The sequence below is a fragment of the Nerophis ophidion genome, linkage group LG13, assembly GCF_033978795.1.
Source record: "Nerophis ophidion isolate RoL-2023_Sa linkage group LG13, RoL_Noph_v1.0, whole genome shotgun sequence".
NCBI lineage: Eukaryota > Metazoa > Chordata > Actinopteri > Syngnathiformes > Syngnathidae > Nerophis > Nerophis ophidion.
This window is the reverse complement of record NC_084623.1, coordinates 56770761-56788699: the sequence shown is the minus strand read 5'-3', so window position 1 is coordinate 56788699 and position 17939 is coordinate 56770761. Positions and strand designations below refer to the sequence as shown.

General features: G+C 34.8%; 1 protein-coding gene across 2 annotated transcripts in view; it reads right to left on the bottom strand.

Moving 5' to 3' along the window:
- The window catches only part of cwf19l2 (CWF19 like cell cycle control factor 2), a 72060-nt gene extending 54121 nt beyond the window's left edge, over positions 1–17939 (bottom strand). For both annotated transcript variants that reach the window (XM_061919256.1, XM_061919257.1), the window contains exons 1-6: positions 17801–17939; positions 8431–8541; positions 5037–5147; positions 4843–4959; positions 3413–3532; positions 2010–2103 (exon numbers count right to left, since the gene is read on the bottom strand). In XM_061919256.1, coding sequence (XP_061775240.1) covers positions 2010–2103; positions 3413–3532; positions 4843–4959; positions 5037–5147; positions 8431–8541; positions 17801–17893 — 646 coding nt within the window. In that variant the 5' untranslated portion in view covers positions 17894–17939. The remainder of the gene's footprint in view (positions 1–2009; positions 2104–3412; positions 3533–4842; positions 4960–5036; positions 5148–8430; positions 8542–17800) is intronic.

The window sequence follows — 17939 nt, the reverse complement described above, 5'->3', positions numbered from 1 at the left end:
CTTGTGTGTGATATGTGCGATACAAGCAGTTTTGCAGAGTGTTTACTTGTGTGTGACATCATGTGCGATAAAATTGGTCTTGTAGAGTGTTTACTTGTGTGTGATATCATGTGCGATAAAGTGGTCATGTAGAGTGTTTACTTGTGTGTGATATCATGTGCGATACAAGCGGTTCTGCAGTGTTTACTTGTGTGTGATATCATGTGCGATACAAGCAGTTTTGCAGAGTGTTTACTTGTGCGTGACATCATGTGCAATACAAGTAGCCGTGCAGAGTTTTTACTTGTGTGACATCGTTGTGCGATAAAATTGGTCTTGTAGAGTGTTTACTTGTGTGTGATATCATGTGCAATACAAGTAGCCGTGCAGATTTTTTACTTGTGTGTGTGACATCATGTGCGATAAAATTGGTCTTGTAGAGTGTTTACTTGTGTGTGATATCATGTGCGATAAAATTGGTCTTGTAGAGTGTTTACTTGTGTGTGATATCATGTGCGATGCAAGCAGTCATGCAGCTTGTTTACTTGTGTGTGATATCATGTTCAATACAAGTAGCCGTGCAGAGTTTTTACTTGTGTGTGATATCATGTGCGATAAAATTGGTCTTGTAGAGTGTTTACTTGTGTGTGATATCATGTGCGATAAAATTGGTCTTGTAGAGTGTTTACTTGTGTGTGACATCATGTGCGATAAAATTGGTCTTGTAGAGTGTTTACTTGTGTGTGATATCATGTGCGATAAAAGTGGTCATGTAGTGTTTACTTGTGTGTGATATCATGTGCGATCCAAGCAGTCGTACAGACTGTTTACTTGTGTGTGATATCATCTGCGATACAAGCAACCGAGCGCAGTGTTTACTTGTGTGTGATATCATGTGCGATACAAGCCGTCCTGCAGCGTGTTTGCTTGTGTGTGATATCATGTGCAATACAAGCAGCCGAGCACAGTGTTTACTTGTGTGAGATATCATGCGCGATACATGCGGTCCCTGCAGAGTGTTTACTTGTGTGTGATATCATAACAATGGGAGACCGGGCTTTCTTCTCCGCCGCTCCCAGTCTGTGGAACGCTCTCCCTGACCACCTGAGGGCACCACAGACTGTGGATGTTTTTATAAAAGGCTTAAAAACCCTTCTTTTTAAAATAGCTTTTTTTATATATATATGCGTGCTAGTTCTAGCTATTAGGCTGTTCTAGTTTTTATTTTTAATCATCTTTTTTTTTTTTTTATGCACTGTAGCACTTTGAGGTTCTTTGCTCAATGTAAAGAGCTTTTGACAAAAATAATCTATTATTAATAGTAGGTGTCGCCCAAAAAATAAAAATTAAAATGCAGTTATTACCCCACCTCAGTTTAAAGACAGCATAAGTCTATTCCAGAAGGTTAATTATAAATAGGTTAGTGTGTTTCATACCTACAATTGTTCTCAGTTTGATTCATTTCACTTAGTCAAAACTTTTTAGACATTGCACGCGACAAAATAATCAAAGTATGTATGGTTACCGGCGATATCGTACCACATCAATATTGGTATCGGCCAAATTTACATCATATACAAACATTTACGAGGTTCAAGAGTTAGAGGCGTGTTTCATACATTCAGTTCCTCCAAAGATATCATCAGGACTGGACATATAAATAATAGTTGAAGCCAGTATCGTTCGTAATCTGTTGATGTGATGAGTATCAATTCATTTGTCAGACCTCATGGTCTTCATGCGTGTCAAGGTCTTTCTGAGTCGCAGGAAGTCATTAAGAGCAACATTTGGTGGATGAATGGCAAAGGGAAAAAAAAGGACAAATGAGAAGGCGACGTTTGCATTCAGTGCTTTGAAAATGAGCCATTCAGGGAAGACGTTCATAGATCCACAGAATAGAATGGAAAAAAAGGCTATGAAAGGCTGGAAAGAAGGACAGCCACAGGAAGGACCTCATCATGACCCAAAATCTACAAGCAGAGAGGGGGCAAACATGACACCGCTCCAAGCACCTTTTTGTTTGAGGTTACCTTTCTTTGCCGCAGTACCAGCACTCTCCACTGGGGGCAGTCCACTTCCTCCATCCTTCCAGTAAGGATTCAGCTCCAGTTTGTGCAGACCCGCCTGAAAGTACCAAACTCGTGTTTAACTTGCCGCTAAAATCCAAGGGTGTGCTGATACAACTTTTACATGTGAAGTGAATTATATTTTTATAGCGCTTTTCTCTAGTGACTCAAAGCGCTTTTACATAGTGAAAGCCAATGTCTAAGTTACATTTAAAGCAGTGTGGGTGGCACTGGGAGCAGGTGGGTAAAGTGTCTTGCCCAAGGACACAAGGGCAGTGACTAGGATGGCGGAAGCGGGGATCGAACCTGCACCCCTGAAGTTCCTGGCACGTTTGCTCTACCAATCGAGCTATACAATACCGATATTTACCCAATACAATAGCAGCCGGAGATCTCAGAGACTTTTATTTTGTTAAAAATGGTTTGATCAAGTGAAATCAGTCAAGCAGAGGACAATGATAGGTATGAACAATACTAACATATTTATTATAACGGTCTAGAACTGTCTTTAATTTGAAGTGGAGTGGTCATTTTTAGGCGACACCTCGGGGCCACAATAATTATTCAAGTTATGTTAATGACGTTTTTTTTTACATACCAAAACACGATAATAATTAAAAAATGAATACATTTTAAAAAGCTCAAGAAGTGAGTGTTGTGGACACGTTTGTTACTGGACACTTTGAGACTTTGTATGTGTAAGAAATGTGCAACTATAATTATTTGATACTTGTGTATATTGACCAAAGTGCTGTGTGACACCAAAATACTGTTCAACTATTATTACTGTAAATTCCAGACTATCGGCCGCTACTTTTTTCCTACCCTTTGAACTCTGCAGCTTATAAAAAAATGTGATTAATTATTGGATTTTTCTTCGGTGACGGCTGGCTATAAAGTAATATTAGAAAAATAAAAAGTGCTGCCGTGGCTGAATTGCCCTTCTATTTCGACTTAAAAAAAAAAAAAAACATACCAAAAACTTTGCTGTTTGCTCTCCGGGCCGTCCATAACGTTTCTACATGTATGGATTCTTCAATTGAGGTATATAAATAAACATTTACAAAATATTGATGTGTAAATAACTCATTTCACAACATATATATCTGCGGCTTATTGTCCGGTGTGGCTAATATATCGAAAATATTTTATTATTTAAAAATGTAGTGGGTGTGGCTCATAAACGTATACAGTCTGGAAAATACGGTATTATTATTATTATTATTATTAGATACAGTATGTCTTGTGTGCCATTGTGTGCCTGTTAGATCCTAGTAGCTTATATCTAACCATTCGTTTTATTTTTTTAATTATTTTATTTTCTAAAAACATGTTTTGTACTAACTTTAAGTGAAGTAACTAAAGACCTGTTCAATGGCCTGGGCTTTGGCCCGCTCCTCTTCTTTCAGTCTCTCCTTCTCAGCTCTTCTCTCTGCAGTGGACGTGCTTTTCATGGCCAGGAAGTCAAAGGTCATCCACTCCTCTCTCTACACACATCAAATACATGTGGACCATTCAATACGTGTTTAATAAGTACTTCACCATTCAATACATATTTAATAAGTACTTCACCATTCAATACATATTTAATAAGTAGTTCACCATTAAACACATATTTAATAAGCATTTCACCAATAAATATATATTGAAATAGTATTTGACCATTAAAAACATGTTTAAAAATGATTTAACCACTAAATACATATGTAATTAGTATTTAACCATTAAATACATATTTAATAAGTATTTCACCATTAAAAACACATGTTTAATAATCATTTTACCATTAAATACATATTTAATAATTATTTGACCATTAAATACATATTTAATAAGTATTTCACCAATGAATACTTATTTAATAAGTATTTAACCATTCAATACATATTAAATAAGTATTAAACATGTTAAATAAATATTTAATAAGTATTAAATACATATTTAATAATTATTAGACAATTAAATACATATTTAATAAATATTTGACCATTAAATACATATTTAATAAGTATTAGACCATTAGATACATAATTAATAAGTATTAAACACACATTTAATAAGTATTTGACCATTAAATACATATTTAATAAGTATTAGACCATTAAATACATATTTAATAAGTATTAAATACATATTTAAAAATTATTTGACCCTTAAATACACATTTAATAAGTATTAAACCATTAAATACATATTTAATCAGTATTACACCATTAAATACATATTTAATAAGTTATAAATACATATTTAACAATTATTTGACCCTTAAATACAAATGTAATAAGTATTAAACCATTAAATACATATTTAATAAGTATTTAACACATATTTAATAAGTATTTGACCATTAAATACATATTTAATAAGTATTAAAAATATATTTGATAAGTATTAGACCAATAAATACATATTTAAAAAGTATTTGACCATTAGATACATATTTAATAAGTATTAAATGCATATTTAAAGAGTGTTTGACCCTTAAATACAAATGTAATAAGTATTAAACACATATTTAATAAGTATTTGACTATTAAATACATATGTAATAAGTATTAAATACATATTTGATAAGTATTAGACCAATAAATACATATTTAAAAAGTATTTGACCATTAGATACATATTTAATAAGTATTTGACCATGAAATACATATTTAATAAGTATTAAATACATATTTAATAAGTATTTGACCATGAAATACATATTTAATAAGTATTAAATACATATTTAATAAGTATTTGACCATGAAATACATATTTAACTACAATAATCCTGCAGAGTCCTGCAAAGTACCTTCACATTCTGAGTGGAATTGCCCTCGGTCTCAGCAGCTTTGGACTTGTCTGGAACTTTCCAGGCCTTGGCAGGTTGGGACTGAGGCTTAGCTTCAACCCAGTCGTCAGCGGAGTCCTGGTGAGAGAAGAAGGAGGAGAAGAAGGAGGAGGAGAAGTGAGGACACTTAAAGATGACTTGATGAAGGAACTTACATCTGAGTTGTCACTTGAGACATCTGCTGCCTTCTTCTCCTTCTTCTTCTTTTCCTTCTTCTTCTTCTTGGATTTCTTCTCTTTCTTCTTTTTGCTTTTCACACAGGCCTCCTGCGGAGGAAGTGACAGACATCATCTCAAGTGCCCCCATTTGAGAACCACTGCACTAGCTGACAACTGACAAGTTAATTGCTAGCTAGCAACGGACATGCTAATTGTTAGCCGACACGTTACACGCTAGCAAGCAACGGGCATGCTAATCACTATCTGACAACTGGCGCGCTAGTCCCTAGATGAAAACTGGTGTGCTAACCGCTAGCTGACAACTGGTGTGTTACATCGCCAGCTGACAACGGGTGTGCTAATAGCTAGCTGACAACTGGACAAGTGACAAGCTAATGGCTAGTTGACAACTGGTGTGTTACATCGCCAGCTGACAACGGGTGTGCTAATAGCTAGCTGACAACTGGACAAGTGACAAGCTAATGGCTAGTTGACAACTGGTGTGTTACATCGCCAGCTGAGAACGGGTGTGCTAATAGCTAGCTGACAACTGGGCAAGTGAAAAGCTAATAGCTAATTGACAACTGGTGCTGACAAACAAATCACCAGCTGACAGCTGGTGTGCTAATCGCTAGCAGACAACTAGCCCTTAATTGCGAGCTTACAACAGATGTGCTAATCGCTAGCGCACGACTGATACGCTAATCGCTAAATGAAAACGGATCTGCTTATCGCTAGCTGACAACTGGCGTTTTAAGTCCCTAGCTGACAACGGGTGCGCTAACCGCGAGCTGACAACTGATGTGCTAATTGCTAGCTGACAACTGGACAATTAACACGCTAACCGCTAGCTAAAACTGATGTGCTAATTGCTAGCTGACACCTGATGTGCTAATCGCTAGCCAATAATTGACGCACTAATCACCAACTGACAACTGGAGTGCTAATCGCTAGCGGACAACTGGCCTTTAACTGCAAGTTTACAACAGATGTGCTAATCGCTAGCTCACAACTGATGCACTAATCACTAAATGATAACTGGTGTGCTAATTACTAACTGATAACTTACGTGATAAATTGCTAGCTGACAACTAGTGTGCTAACTGCTAGCTGACACCTGATGTGCTAATCGCTAGCCAATAATTGACGCACTAATCACCAACTGACAACTGGAGTGCTAATCGCTAGCTGACAACTGGCCTTTAATTGCAAGTTTACAACAGATGTGCTAATCGCTAGCTCACAACTGATGCATTAATCCCTAAATGATAACTGGTGTGCTAATCGCTAACTGATAACTTACGTGATAAATTGCTAGCTGACAACTGGTGTGCTAACTGCTAGCTGACAACCGGTGCGCTAATCGCAAGCTGACAACTGGACAATCGACACGCTAACTGCTAGCTAACAATTGGTGCACTAATCACTAGCTGACAACTGGAGTGCTAATCAATAGCTGACAACTGGCCCTTAATCGCGAGCTTACAACTGATGCGCTAATCGCTATCTGAAAACTGGTGTGCTAATCGCCAGCTGACAACTGGCATGCTAATCGCCAGCTGACAACTGGTGCGCCAATCGCTATCTGAAAACGGGCGTGCAAATTACCAGCTAACACATGCATGCTAACCGCTGGCTGACAAGTGGCATGTTAAATCGTTCGATGACAACTAGCGCACTAATCACTAGCTGAAAACTGGCAGAGTAATTGTCAGCAGGCAAGTAGAGCGTTACAAGGACTTCCAAAAAGTGTAGTCCATGTGTACAACGTGTGTGTGTGGAGAATACACAGTGTAGTCCATGTGTACAACAAGTGTGTGTGGAGAATACACAGTGTAGTCCACGTGTACAACAAGTGTGTGTGGAGAATACACAGTGTAGTCCATGTGTACAACAAGTGTGTGTGGAGAATACACAGTGTAGTCCACGTGCACAACAAGTGTGTGTGGAGAATACACAGTGTAGTCCATGTGTACAACAAGTGTGTGTGGAGAATACACAGTGTAGTCCACGTGCACAACAAGTGTGTGTGGAGAATACACAGTGTAGTCCATGTGTACAACAAGTGTGTGGAGAATACACAGTGTAGTCCATGTGTACAACAAGTGTGTGTGGAGAATACACAGTGTAGTCCATGTGTACAACAAGTGTGTGTGGAGAATACACAGTGTAGTCCATGTGTACAACAAGTGTGTGTGGAGAATACACAGTGTAGTCCATGTGTACAACAAGTGTGTGTGGAGAATACACAGTGTAGTCCATGTGTACAACAAGTGTGTGTGGAGAATACACAGTGTAGTCCATGTGTACAACAAGTGTGTGTGGAGAATACACAGTGTAGTCCATGTGTACAACAAGTGTGTGTGGAGAATACACAGTGTAGTCCATGTGTACAACAAGTGTGTGTGGAGAATACACAGTGTAGTCCATGTGTACAACAAGTGTGTGTGGAGAATACAAAGTGTAGTCCATGTGTACAACAAGTGTGTGTGGAGAATACACAGTGTAGTCCATGTGTACAACAAGTGTGTGTGGAGAATACACAGTGTAGTCCATGTGTACAACAAGTGTGTGTGGAGAATACACAGTGTAGTCCATGTGTACAACAGGTGTGTGTGGAGAATACACAGTGTAGTCCATGTGTACAACAAGTGTGTGTGGAGAATACACAGTGTAGTCCATGTGTACAACAGGTGTGTGTGGAGAATACACAGTGTAGTCCATGTGTACAACAAGTGTGTGTGGAGAATACACAGTGTAGTCCAGGTGTACAACAAGTGTGTGTGGAGAATACACAGTGTAGTCCATGTGTACAACAAGTGTGTGTGGAGAATACACAGTGTAGTCCATGTGTACAACAAGTGTGTGTGGAGAATACAAAGTGTAGTCCATGTGTACAACAAGTGTGTGTGGAGAATACACAGTGTAGTCCATGTGTACAACAAGTGTGTGTGGAGAATACACAGTGTAGTCCATGTGTACAACAAGTGTGTGTGGAGAATACACAGTGTAGTCCATGTGTACAACAAGTGTGTGTGGAGAATACACAGTGTAGTCCATGTGTACAACAAGTGTGTGTGGAGAATACACAGTGTAGTCCATGTGTACAACAGGTGTGTGTGGAGAATACACAGTGTAGTCCATGTGTACAACAAGTGTGTGTGGAGAATACACAGTGTAGTCCATGTGTACAACAAGTGTGTGGAGACTGAAGTTGGTGCCAAAAGGAAATGTAGATTTTGTGAACTACACCTGACGTGTCAGAGGTGATTGATTGATTGATTGATTTGAGGCTTGGGGAACAGGTGAATAGTTAATAAGATCAATAGGTTCCTCAGCAAGTATGAACGTCATGTCATATTGAAGAGGAAATATTCAAGTGGTGTCTTACCTCTTCTATTTCTTGCAGTCTGTCGGTCACCTGAGGAAGCATCCAAGTGTCCTCTCCTCGCTGCCTCTTCAGCTCCTTCCTCCTCTCCTCCTTCTCATAACCACGCTTGGCCTGCAAAAACAACGTTGTCACAACACGTCAACATATGATCAATAGACATAATAACATGTAAACATATGATCAACAAGTAAAGATATGATCAATAGACATGTGTTAAACAACATTGTAACAACATGTAAACATATGATCAAAAGACATAACAGGTAAACATATGATCAAAAGACATAATAACAGGTAGGAATATGATCAATAGACATCCAAAAACCACATTGTAACACGTAAACATATAATCAATACACATAATAACATGTAAACATAAGATCAAAAGACATAATAGGTAAACATATGATCAATAGACATTACAACACCTAAATATATGATCAATAGACATGTCCAAAGACAACATTGTAACTAGATGTAAACATATAACCAATAGACATAGTAACATGTAAACAAACATATGATCAATATACATAATGACATGTAAACATATCATCAATAGACATGTGCAAAAAAATGTAACAACACGTAAACATATCATCAATACACATAATAACACCTAAACATGATCAATAGACATAAGATGTAAACATATGATCAATTGACATAATAACACGTAAACATATGATCAATAGACATAATAACATGTAATCATATAATCAATAGACATAACATGTAAACATGATCAATAGACATAATAACATGTAAACATATGATCCATAGTCATAATAACACGTAAACATATGATCAATAGATATAATAACATGTAAACATATGATCAATAGACATGTGCAAAAAACATTGTAACAACACGTAAACATATAATCAATACACATAATAACACATAAACATTTGATCAATAGACATAAGATGCAAACATATGATCAATGAACAAAAGATGTAAACATAGGATGAATTAACATAACATGTAAACATATGATCAATAGACATAATATGTAAACATATGATCAATAGTCATAATAATACATAAACATATAATCAATAGACATAAGATGCAAACATATGATCAATAGACATAAGATGTAAACATATGATCAATTGACATAATAAAATTTAAACATATGATCAATAGAATTAACATTTAAAGATATGATCAATAGATGTGCAAAAACAACATTGTAACAACACGTAAACATATAATCAATAGACATAACATGTAAACATATGATCAATAGACATAATTACATGTAAATATATGATCAATAGTCATAAGATGCAAACATATGATCAATAGACATAATTATACATAAACATATGATCAATAGACAAAGTAACATGTAAAAATATGATCAATAGACATAACATGTAAACATGATCAATAGACATAATAACATGTAAACATATGATCAATAGTCATAATAACACGTAAACATATGATCAATAGACGTGCAAAAACAACATTGTAACAACGCGTAAACATATAATCAATAGACATAATAACATGTAAACATATAATCAATAGACATAATAACATGTAAACATATGATCAATAGTCATAATAACACCTAAACATATGATCAATAGACATGTGCAAAAACATTGTAACATGTAAACATATAATCAGTAGACATAACACAAACATATGATAAATAGACATAACGTGTAAACATGATAAATAGACATAACATGTAAACAAACATATGATAAATAGACATAACGTGTAAACATATGATCAATAGACATAACATGTAAACATATGATCAATAGACATAACATGTAAACATATGATAGACATAACATGTAAACAAACATATGATAAATAGACATAACATGTAAACATGATAAATAGACATAACATGTAAACAAACATGATAAATAGACATAATGTGTAAACATGATAAATAGACATAACATGTAAACAAACATATGATAGACATAACGTGTTAACATGATAAATAGACATAACATGTAAACATATGATCAATAGACATAACACGTAAACATGATAAATAGACATAACATGTAAACATATGATCAATAGAAATAACATGTAAACATATGATAAATAGAAATAACATGTAAACATATGATCAATAGACATAACACGTAAACATGATAAATAGACATAACATGTAAACATATGATCAATAGAAATAACATGTAAACATATGATCAATAGACATAACACGTAAACATGATAAATAGACATAACATGTAAACATATGATCAATAGAAATAACATGTAAACATATGATAAATAGACATAACATGTAAACATATGATCAATAGAAATAACATGTAAACATATGATCAATAGACATAACATGTAAACATATGATCAATAGAAATAACATGTAAACATATGATAAATAGACATAACATGTAAACATATGATAGACATAACACATAAACATATGATCAATAGACATAACATGTAAACATATGATCAATAGACATAACATGTAAACATATGATCAATAGAAATAACATGTAAACATATGATAAATAGACATAACATGTAAACATATGATAGACATAACATGTAAACATATGATCAATAGACATAACATGTAAACATATGATCAATAGAAATAACATGTAAACATATGATAAATAGACATAACATGTAAACATATGATCAATAGACATAACATGTAAACTTATGATCAATAGACATAACATGTAAACATATGATCAATAGACATAACATGTAAACATATGATCAATAGAAATAACATGTAAACATATGATAAATAGACATAACATGTAAACATATGATAGACATAACACATAAACATATGATCAATAGACATAACATGTAAACATATGATCAATAGACATAACATGTAAACATATGATAAATAGAAATAACATGTAAACATATGATCAATAGACATAACATGTAAACATATGATAGACATAACACATAAACATATGATCAATAGACATAACATGTAAACATATGATCAATAGACATAACATGTAAACATATGATCAATAGAAATAACATGTAAACATATGATCAATAGACATAACATGTAAACATATGATCAATAGACATAACATGTAAACATATGATAAATAGACATAACATGTAAACATATGATAGACATAACACATAAACATACGATCAATAGACATAAAATGTAAACATATGATAAATAGACATAACATATGATAAATAGACATAACATGTAAACATATGATAGACATAACACATAAACATATGATCAATAGACATAACATGTAAACATATGATCAATAGACATAACATGTAAACATATGATCAATAGAAATAACATGTAAACATATGATAAATAGACATAACATGTAAACATATGATCAATAGACATAACATGTAAACATATGATCAATAGACATAACATGTAAACATATGATCAATAGACATAACATGTAAACATATGATCAATAGACATAACATGTAAACATATGATCAATAGACATAACATGTAAACATATGATCAATAGAAATAACATGTAAACATATGATAAATAGACATAACATGTAAACATATGATCAATAGACATAACATGTAAACTTATGATCAATAAACATAACACGTAAACATATGATCAATAGACATAACATGTAAACTTATGATCAATAGACATAACACGTAAACATATGATAAATAGACATAACATGTAAACATATGATCAATAGACATAACATGTAAACTTATGATCAATAGACATAACACGTAAACATATGATAAATAGACATAACATGTAAACATATGATAAATAAACATAACACATAAACATATGATCAATAGACATAACATGTAAACATATGATCAATAGACATAACATGTAAACTTATGATCAATAAACATAACACGTAAACATATGATCAATAGACATAACATGTAAACTTATGATCAATAGACATAACACGTAAACATATGATAAATAGACATAACATGTAAACATATGATCAATAGACATAACATGTAAACATATGATCAATAGACATAACATGTAAACTTATGATCAATAGACATAACACGTAAACATATGATAAATAGACATAACACGTAAACATATGATAAATAGACATAACATGTAAACATATGATAAATAAACATAACACATAAACATATGATCAATAGACATAACAACATGTAAACACATGATCAATAGACATTGTTTTATGAGGCTTGTTGTGAATAGACATAACACAAACATATGATGGACATAACATGTAAACATATGATAAATAGACATACCATGTAAACATATGATAAATAGACATAACACATAACATATGATCAATAGACATAACATGTAAACATATGATCAATAGACATAACATGTAAACATATGATAAATAGACATAACATGTAAACATATGATAAATAGACATAACATGTAAACATATGATCAATAGACATAACATGTAAACATATGATCAATAGGCATAACATGTAAACATATGATCAATAGGCATAACACGTAAACATGATAAATAGACATAACATGTAAACATATGATCAATAGACATAACATGTAAACATATGATCAATAGGCATAACACGTAAAGATATAATCAATAGACAAAGTAACATGTAAAAATATGATCAATAGACATAACATGTAAACATATGATCAATAGACATAACATGTAAACATATGATCAATAGGCATAACACGTAAACATGATAAATAGACATAACATGTAAACATATGATCAATAGACATAACACGTAAACATATGATCAATAGACAAAATAACATGTAAAAACATGATAAATAGACATAACATGTAAACACACATGATCAATAGACAAAACATGTAAACACATGATCAATAGACATTGTTTTATGAGGCTTGTTGTGAATAACAACACAATAACAACATCAAAACAATACTAGCACAAAGGAATGGGGGACAAGTTCAGTGTTATTTCGACAGAGTAAGGGGCCTGAATGACGTCACTGCTCAGAACAGACATTTTTGAATAACTTAAAAACTATAAGGGCACAAAGTAAAAAAAAAAACATTACAACACAAACCATTGACTGACACACGTTTGGGGAGATTGTGACAAGCTAAAGCATGACATGCTCCGTCAACACCGCCGGAGAGCAAAGAGATAACAAAGATGGAGACCACTGCACATGTGGGACTAGGGCTGGGCGATATATCGATTTGCAATATACATATGTGCGATATACAAAATGACTATATCGTAATATTCGAGTATACGTACTCACGCAGTTGCTTTTAGCTGCAGGCATTACACTTCAGGCTCTTCTCACTCTTTCCTTCTCACAGACAAGCAGGTGCACATTCTTACACACGTCACATACGTATACGCCAGGGGTAGGGAACCTATGGCTCGCGAGCCAGATGTGGCTCTTTTGATGACTGCATCTGGCTCTCGGATAAATCTGAGCTGACGTTGCTTAACACGATAAATAATGAATAATTCCACTTGTAATCACAGTGTTAAAAATAACGTTCAAAATATAAAATATTGTCATGCATTTTTATGTTCAAGAAGTTGGTAAGAAGTCATTTATTTATTATTGGTTAGTTTGGGGCTTGCCCTCCTGGGGGTTCTTCAGACCACCAAGCACTGACATGAGAGCCAGTTTCAGGGTTACAATATTGATTTGTTTTTCAATAAGTCTCTCAGTTGCTTTCCAGCAATTGTCTTTTTCTCTTTCGTTCTAGCTCGCGCTCTGGTTTCTAGCCCCGAGCCCGTCTCTCCTCCTGGCTGCTGCTTATAACATAGCGACAGGTGATCAGATAAAAAGGCCCAGGTGGGCCGTCTACGCACCTGTCCCTGAATTCGAGGCCGGTACTGGCAACACCCTGCAGGCCCGCAGGCCACGCCCCTTCTACAGTTAGCTTCAGAATAACAATGTTATTACAAAGAATAAGAGACCTCTCTAGAAATGTTGGTCTTTCTTAAAAATGCATGTGTTTTGTTGTGTTCAGTGTTAAAAAAAAATATTATATGGCTCTTACGGAAATACATTTTAAAATATTTGGCTTCTTGGCTCTCTCAGCCAAAAAGGTTCCCGACCCCTGAACTAGGGGGTTGAATCATTTTGTCAATGAGATATTAAGAAAAATATCCTTTTTTGGTATTTTGTAAAATACAGTGTTATAATTTAAGTTGCATTTGTCTATTTGACACATCTTTATTTGATATGACTATAAACAAAATACGGAATAAATGTCCAACTTGCCAAAACACCAAAATTGTGTGGGGGTTGAATCATTTTGATCACAACTGTAAAACAATCAGGCAAACAGCAGGGACTACTACGCAGAGGTGGGTAGTAACGCGCTACATTTACTCCGTTACATCTACTTGAGTAATTTTTGGGATAAATTGTACTTCTAAGAGTAGTTTTTATGCAACATACTTTTACTTGAGTATATTTATAGAGAAGAAACGCTACTTTTACTCCGCTCCATTTATCTACAATCAGTTCGCTACTCGCTACTTTTTTTTTTTTTATCGATCTGTTAATGCACGCTTTGTTTGTTTTGATTTTGTCAGACACGCATTCAAAGTAGAATCCACGCATGCCTGCGTTTCACCAATCAAATGCAGTCACTGGTGACGTTGGACCAATCAAACAAAACCAGGCGGTCACGTGACCGTCACACGTCGAATCCGACCCAAAAAGGTTGAAAAACTTATTGGGGTGTTCCCATTTAGTGGTCAATTGTGCGGAATATGTACTGTACTGTGCAATCTACTAATACAAGTTTCAATCAATCAATCAAAAGTGTAAAGGAAAAAAGACACTTTTTATTTCAATCGTACTTCCCGTCAAAAGCCTAAAGACTGATCGCACAGTTCCTGTCTTCACAATAAAATTGCCGCTCCATCGCGCCTGCGCTTAGTGCGCTAACAAAATAAGAGTCTCCGAAAACCAGAGCATACAAGCTAGCAAACTACGGAGTTTGCCGCCAATGTATTTCTTGTAAAGTGTATAGAAACGAATATGGAAGCTGGACAAATAAGATGCCAAAAACCAACGACTTTCATGTGGTATTAGACAGAAAAGAAGAATTTGAAAATGTGGACATTATCAGCACTGTCTGAGTCCAATCAATGCAAGTCATCAGAATCAGGTAATACACCAACTTATATTCTTGTCTTCATGAAAGATAGGAATCTATATGTTAAACATGCATGTATGTTCATTAAAACACCTTTAACATGTCAACAAAAACGGGAAAAAATATAAATTTGATACTGTACATATAAGTTTATGTATGTATATATATATATATATATGATATGTGTGTGTATGTATATTTATTAGGGGTGGGCAAATTAGTGCGTTAATTATGAGTTAACTCATCAATCTATTAACGCCGACAATTATTTTATCGCACATTTGTGTATGTTGTTTACATGCTTTTATTTTGTTAACGCCTTTTCTTAATAAGATGGCATCTCCCGGATGTACTTCGGCATCGAGGGGCTCTTGGTAAAGATGGAACATTTGGCAAAAATACCGGACAATTCTGCAAATTTCATGGCTGGCTTACAGCGTGGTCACTCCGGGATCACTTACGACCGCCAGACAATTCTGGATGTGGATAGATCGGGCCGTTTTGGACTGAATGAGGCGTGCTTGCTAGACCGGCTAGCTAGCATGGGAATACTTTGCCGGCTACATCCAGCGGCCTGTGAAGCAGCGAAGTATATGTGTTGTCTGTCTATTTATCAATAATGCAGACCAGGAGTGTTGGCTGAGTTCTTAATGTTTGCTTTCAGAGCGTGCATATTACAACATACAAGATGCCGTCATGGCGACACAACCTATACCGGGCTACCGCGCATGCTCCTCACTCCTGTTGCATGCTGGGTAGGGTAGTTATTTTATTCCCTGGCTCATTACGTCACAATATAGTACCATGTATATGATGCCTTCAGTTGATCAAAGCACCAAGCAAACAATCGGAAAATTCCCATCATATCAAGTCCTAGATATGGTCATAATTATTTTAAGTGCACTACGCAGAATAAACACAACATTATTAATATTGCTACTACGGATAATTTGATCAAAAATTCCCTAAAACAGCCCACTACCTATAATATAGGTTTTTTAAACATAAGATCCCTGATAAAAAATATGTTTCTGCTGTTACCTCAGAAATTGCCTGTTCAGATGTTATGATTGTGGCTCAGAGATTTGTATGTAGATTATATTTATTTTCCATAACAAACAGGATAACTCAAATACCCTGGCAGTGGCAATAAGCTTAAATGTTTGTATTTACATTTTTTGAGTTGATTTTCATCAAATATGCTATTTAACTGCTACTGTTTAACAAGGACTGATTTAAATTGTGTTTGCACAACAAATGTTTTGGTGCTTTTGTTCATGTGGGAGAATATTCCAATAAAGGTGCACTACACACTACTTTTGAATTCATTATTGGGCTTTGCGTATACAATGCAGTTAATCGCGATTAATCAGAGAAATAGTGCCATTAACTTCGATTAAAATTTTTAATCGTTGCCCAGCCCTGATATTTTTATATGAGGTAGATCACCTCGACTTGGTCATTTATTAAGTAATTGATTAACTTTAAAAAACTTATTGGGGTGTTACCATTTAGTGGTCAATTGTGCGGAATATGTACTGTACTGTGCAATCTACTAATACAAGTTTCAATCAATCAATCAATCAATCGATGAATGCCTACTGAGCCTATGGTGCTGTTGAGTTATTGTGGCTCAATTTGCCTTAATTTTTTTAATTTTCATGTTTTATTATTTAATATATATATTATTGTTTTAGTTGCTTAAGAGATATTCCTGGCTGTGAATTTGCTCATTGCTATTTTTATGTTTTTGTGCATTATTTGTTGCCGTAATCATCAAACAAACAGGTTACTCATCAGTTACTCAGTACTTGAGTAGTTTTTTCACAACATACTTTTTGCTTTTACTCAAGTAAATATTTGGGTGACTACTCCCTACTTTTACTTGAGTAATAAATCTGTAAAGTAACTGTACTCTTACTTGAGTACAATTTCTGGCTACTCTCCCCACCTCTGCGTCTGCCCATTGTCTGGCTGTGACGTCACAGCCACACGCCAAAATCGATAAATATTGAGCAGGATAACGACATTAATAGTTTTTTTTACATATATGCTCTTTTACAGTTGACAGTTAGGGAGAATAAATAAATAAATAAAAGCTGCCCAATAATAATAATCCACTCCCGCCATGCTAGCGGTTAGCCTAGGTTAGCATGGCACTTGTGTGAGGGTTGGAGTAAGTATGTTAGGACGCAGCTTGAAGGGAATAAAGAGTAGATAATGGTGGAGGTTGTAAAGTACCTGGTCGAGCGCTTCTTGCCGCGCCTGGCGTTTGTTTTCCCGGCGCTCGGCGATGTTGTTTGTGCTCTCAAAACTAACACCTTCAGCCGCCATGACACCGTCGTAAACGTGTGCGCAGTGTCGTAAAACGCTTTACGTC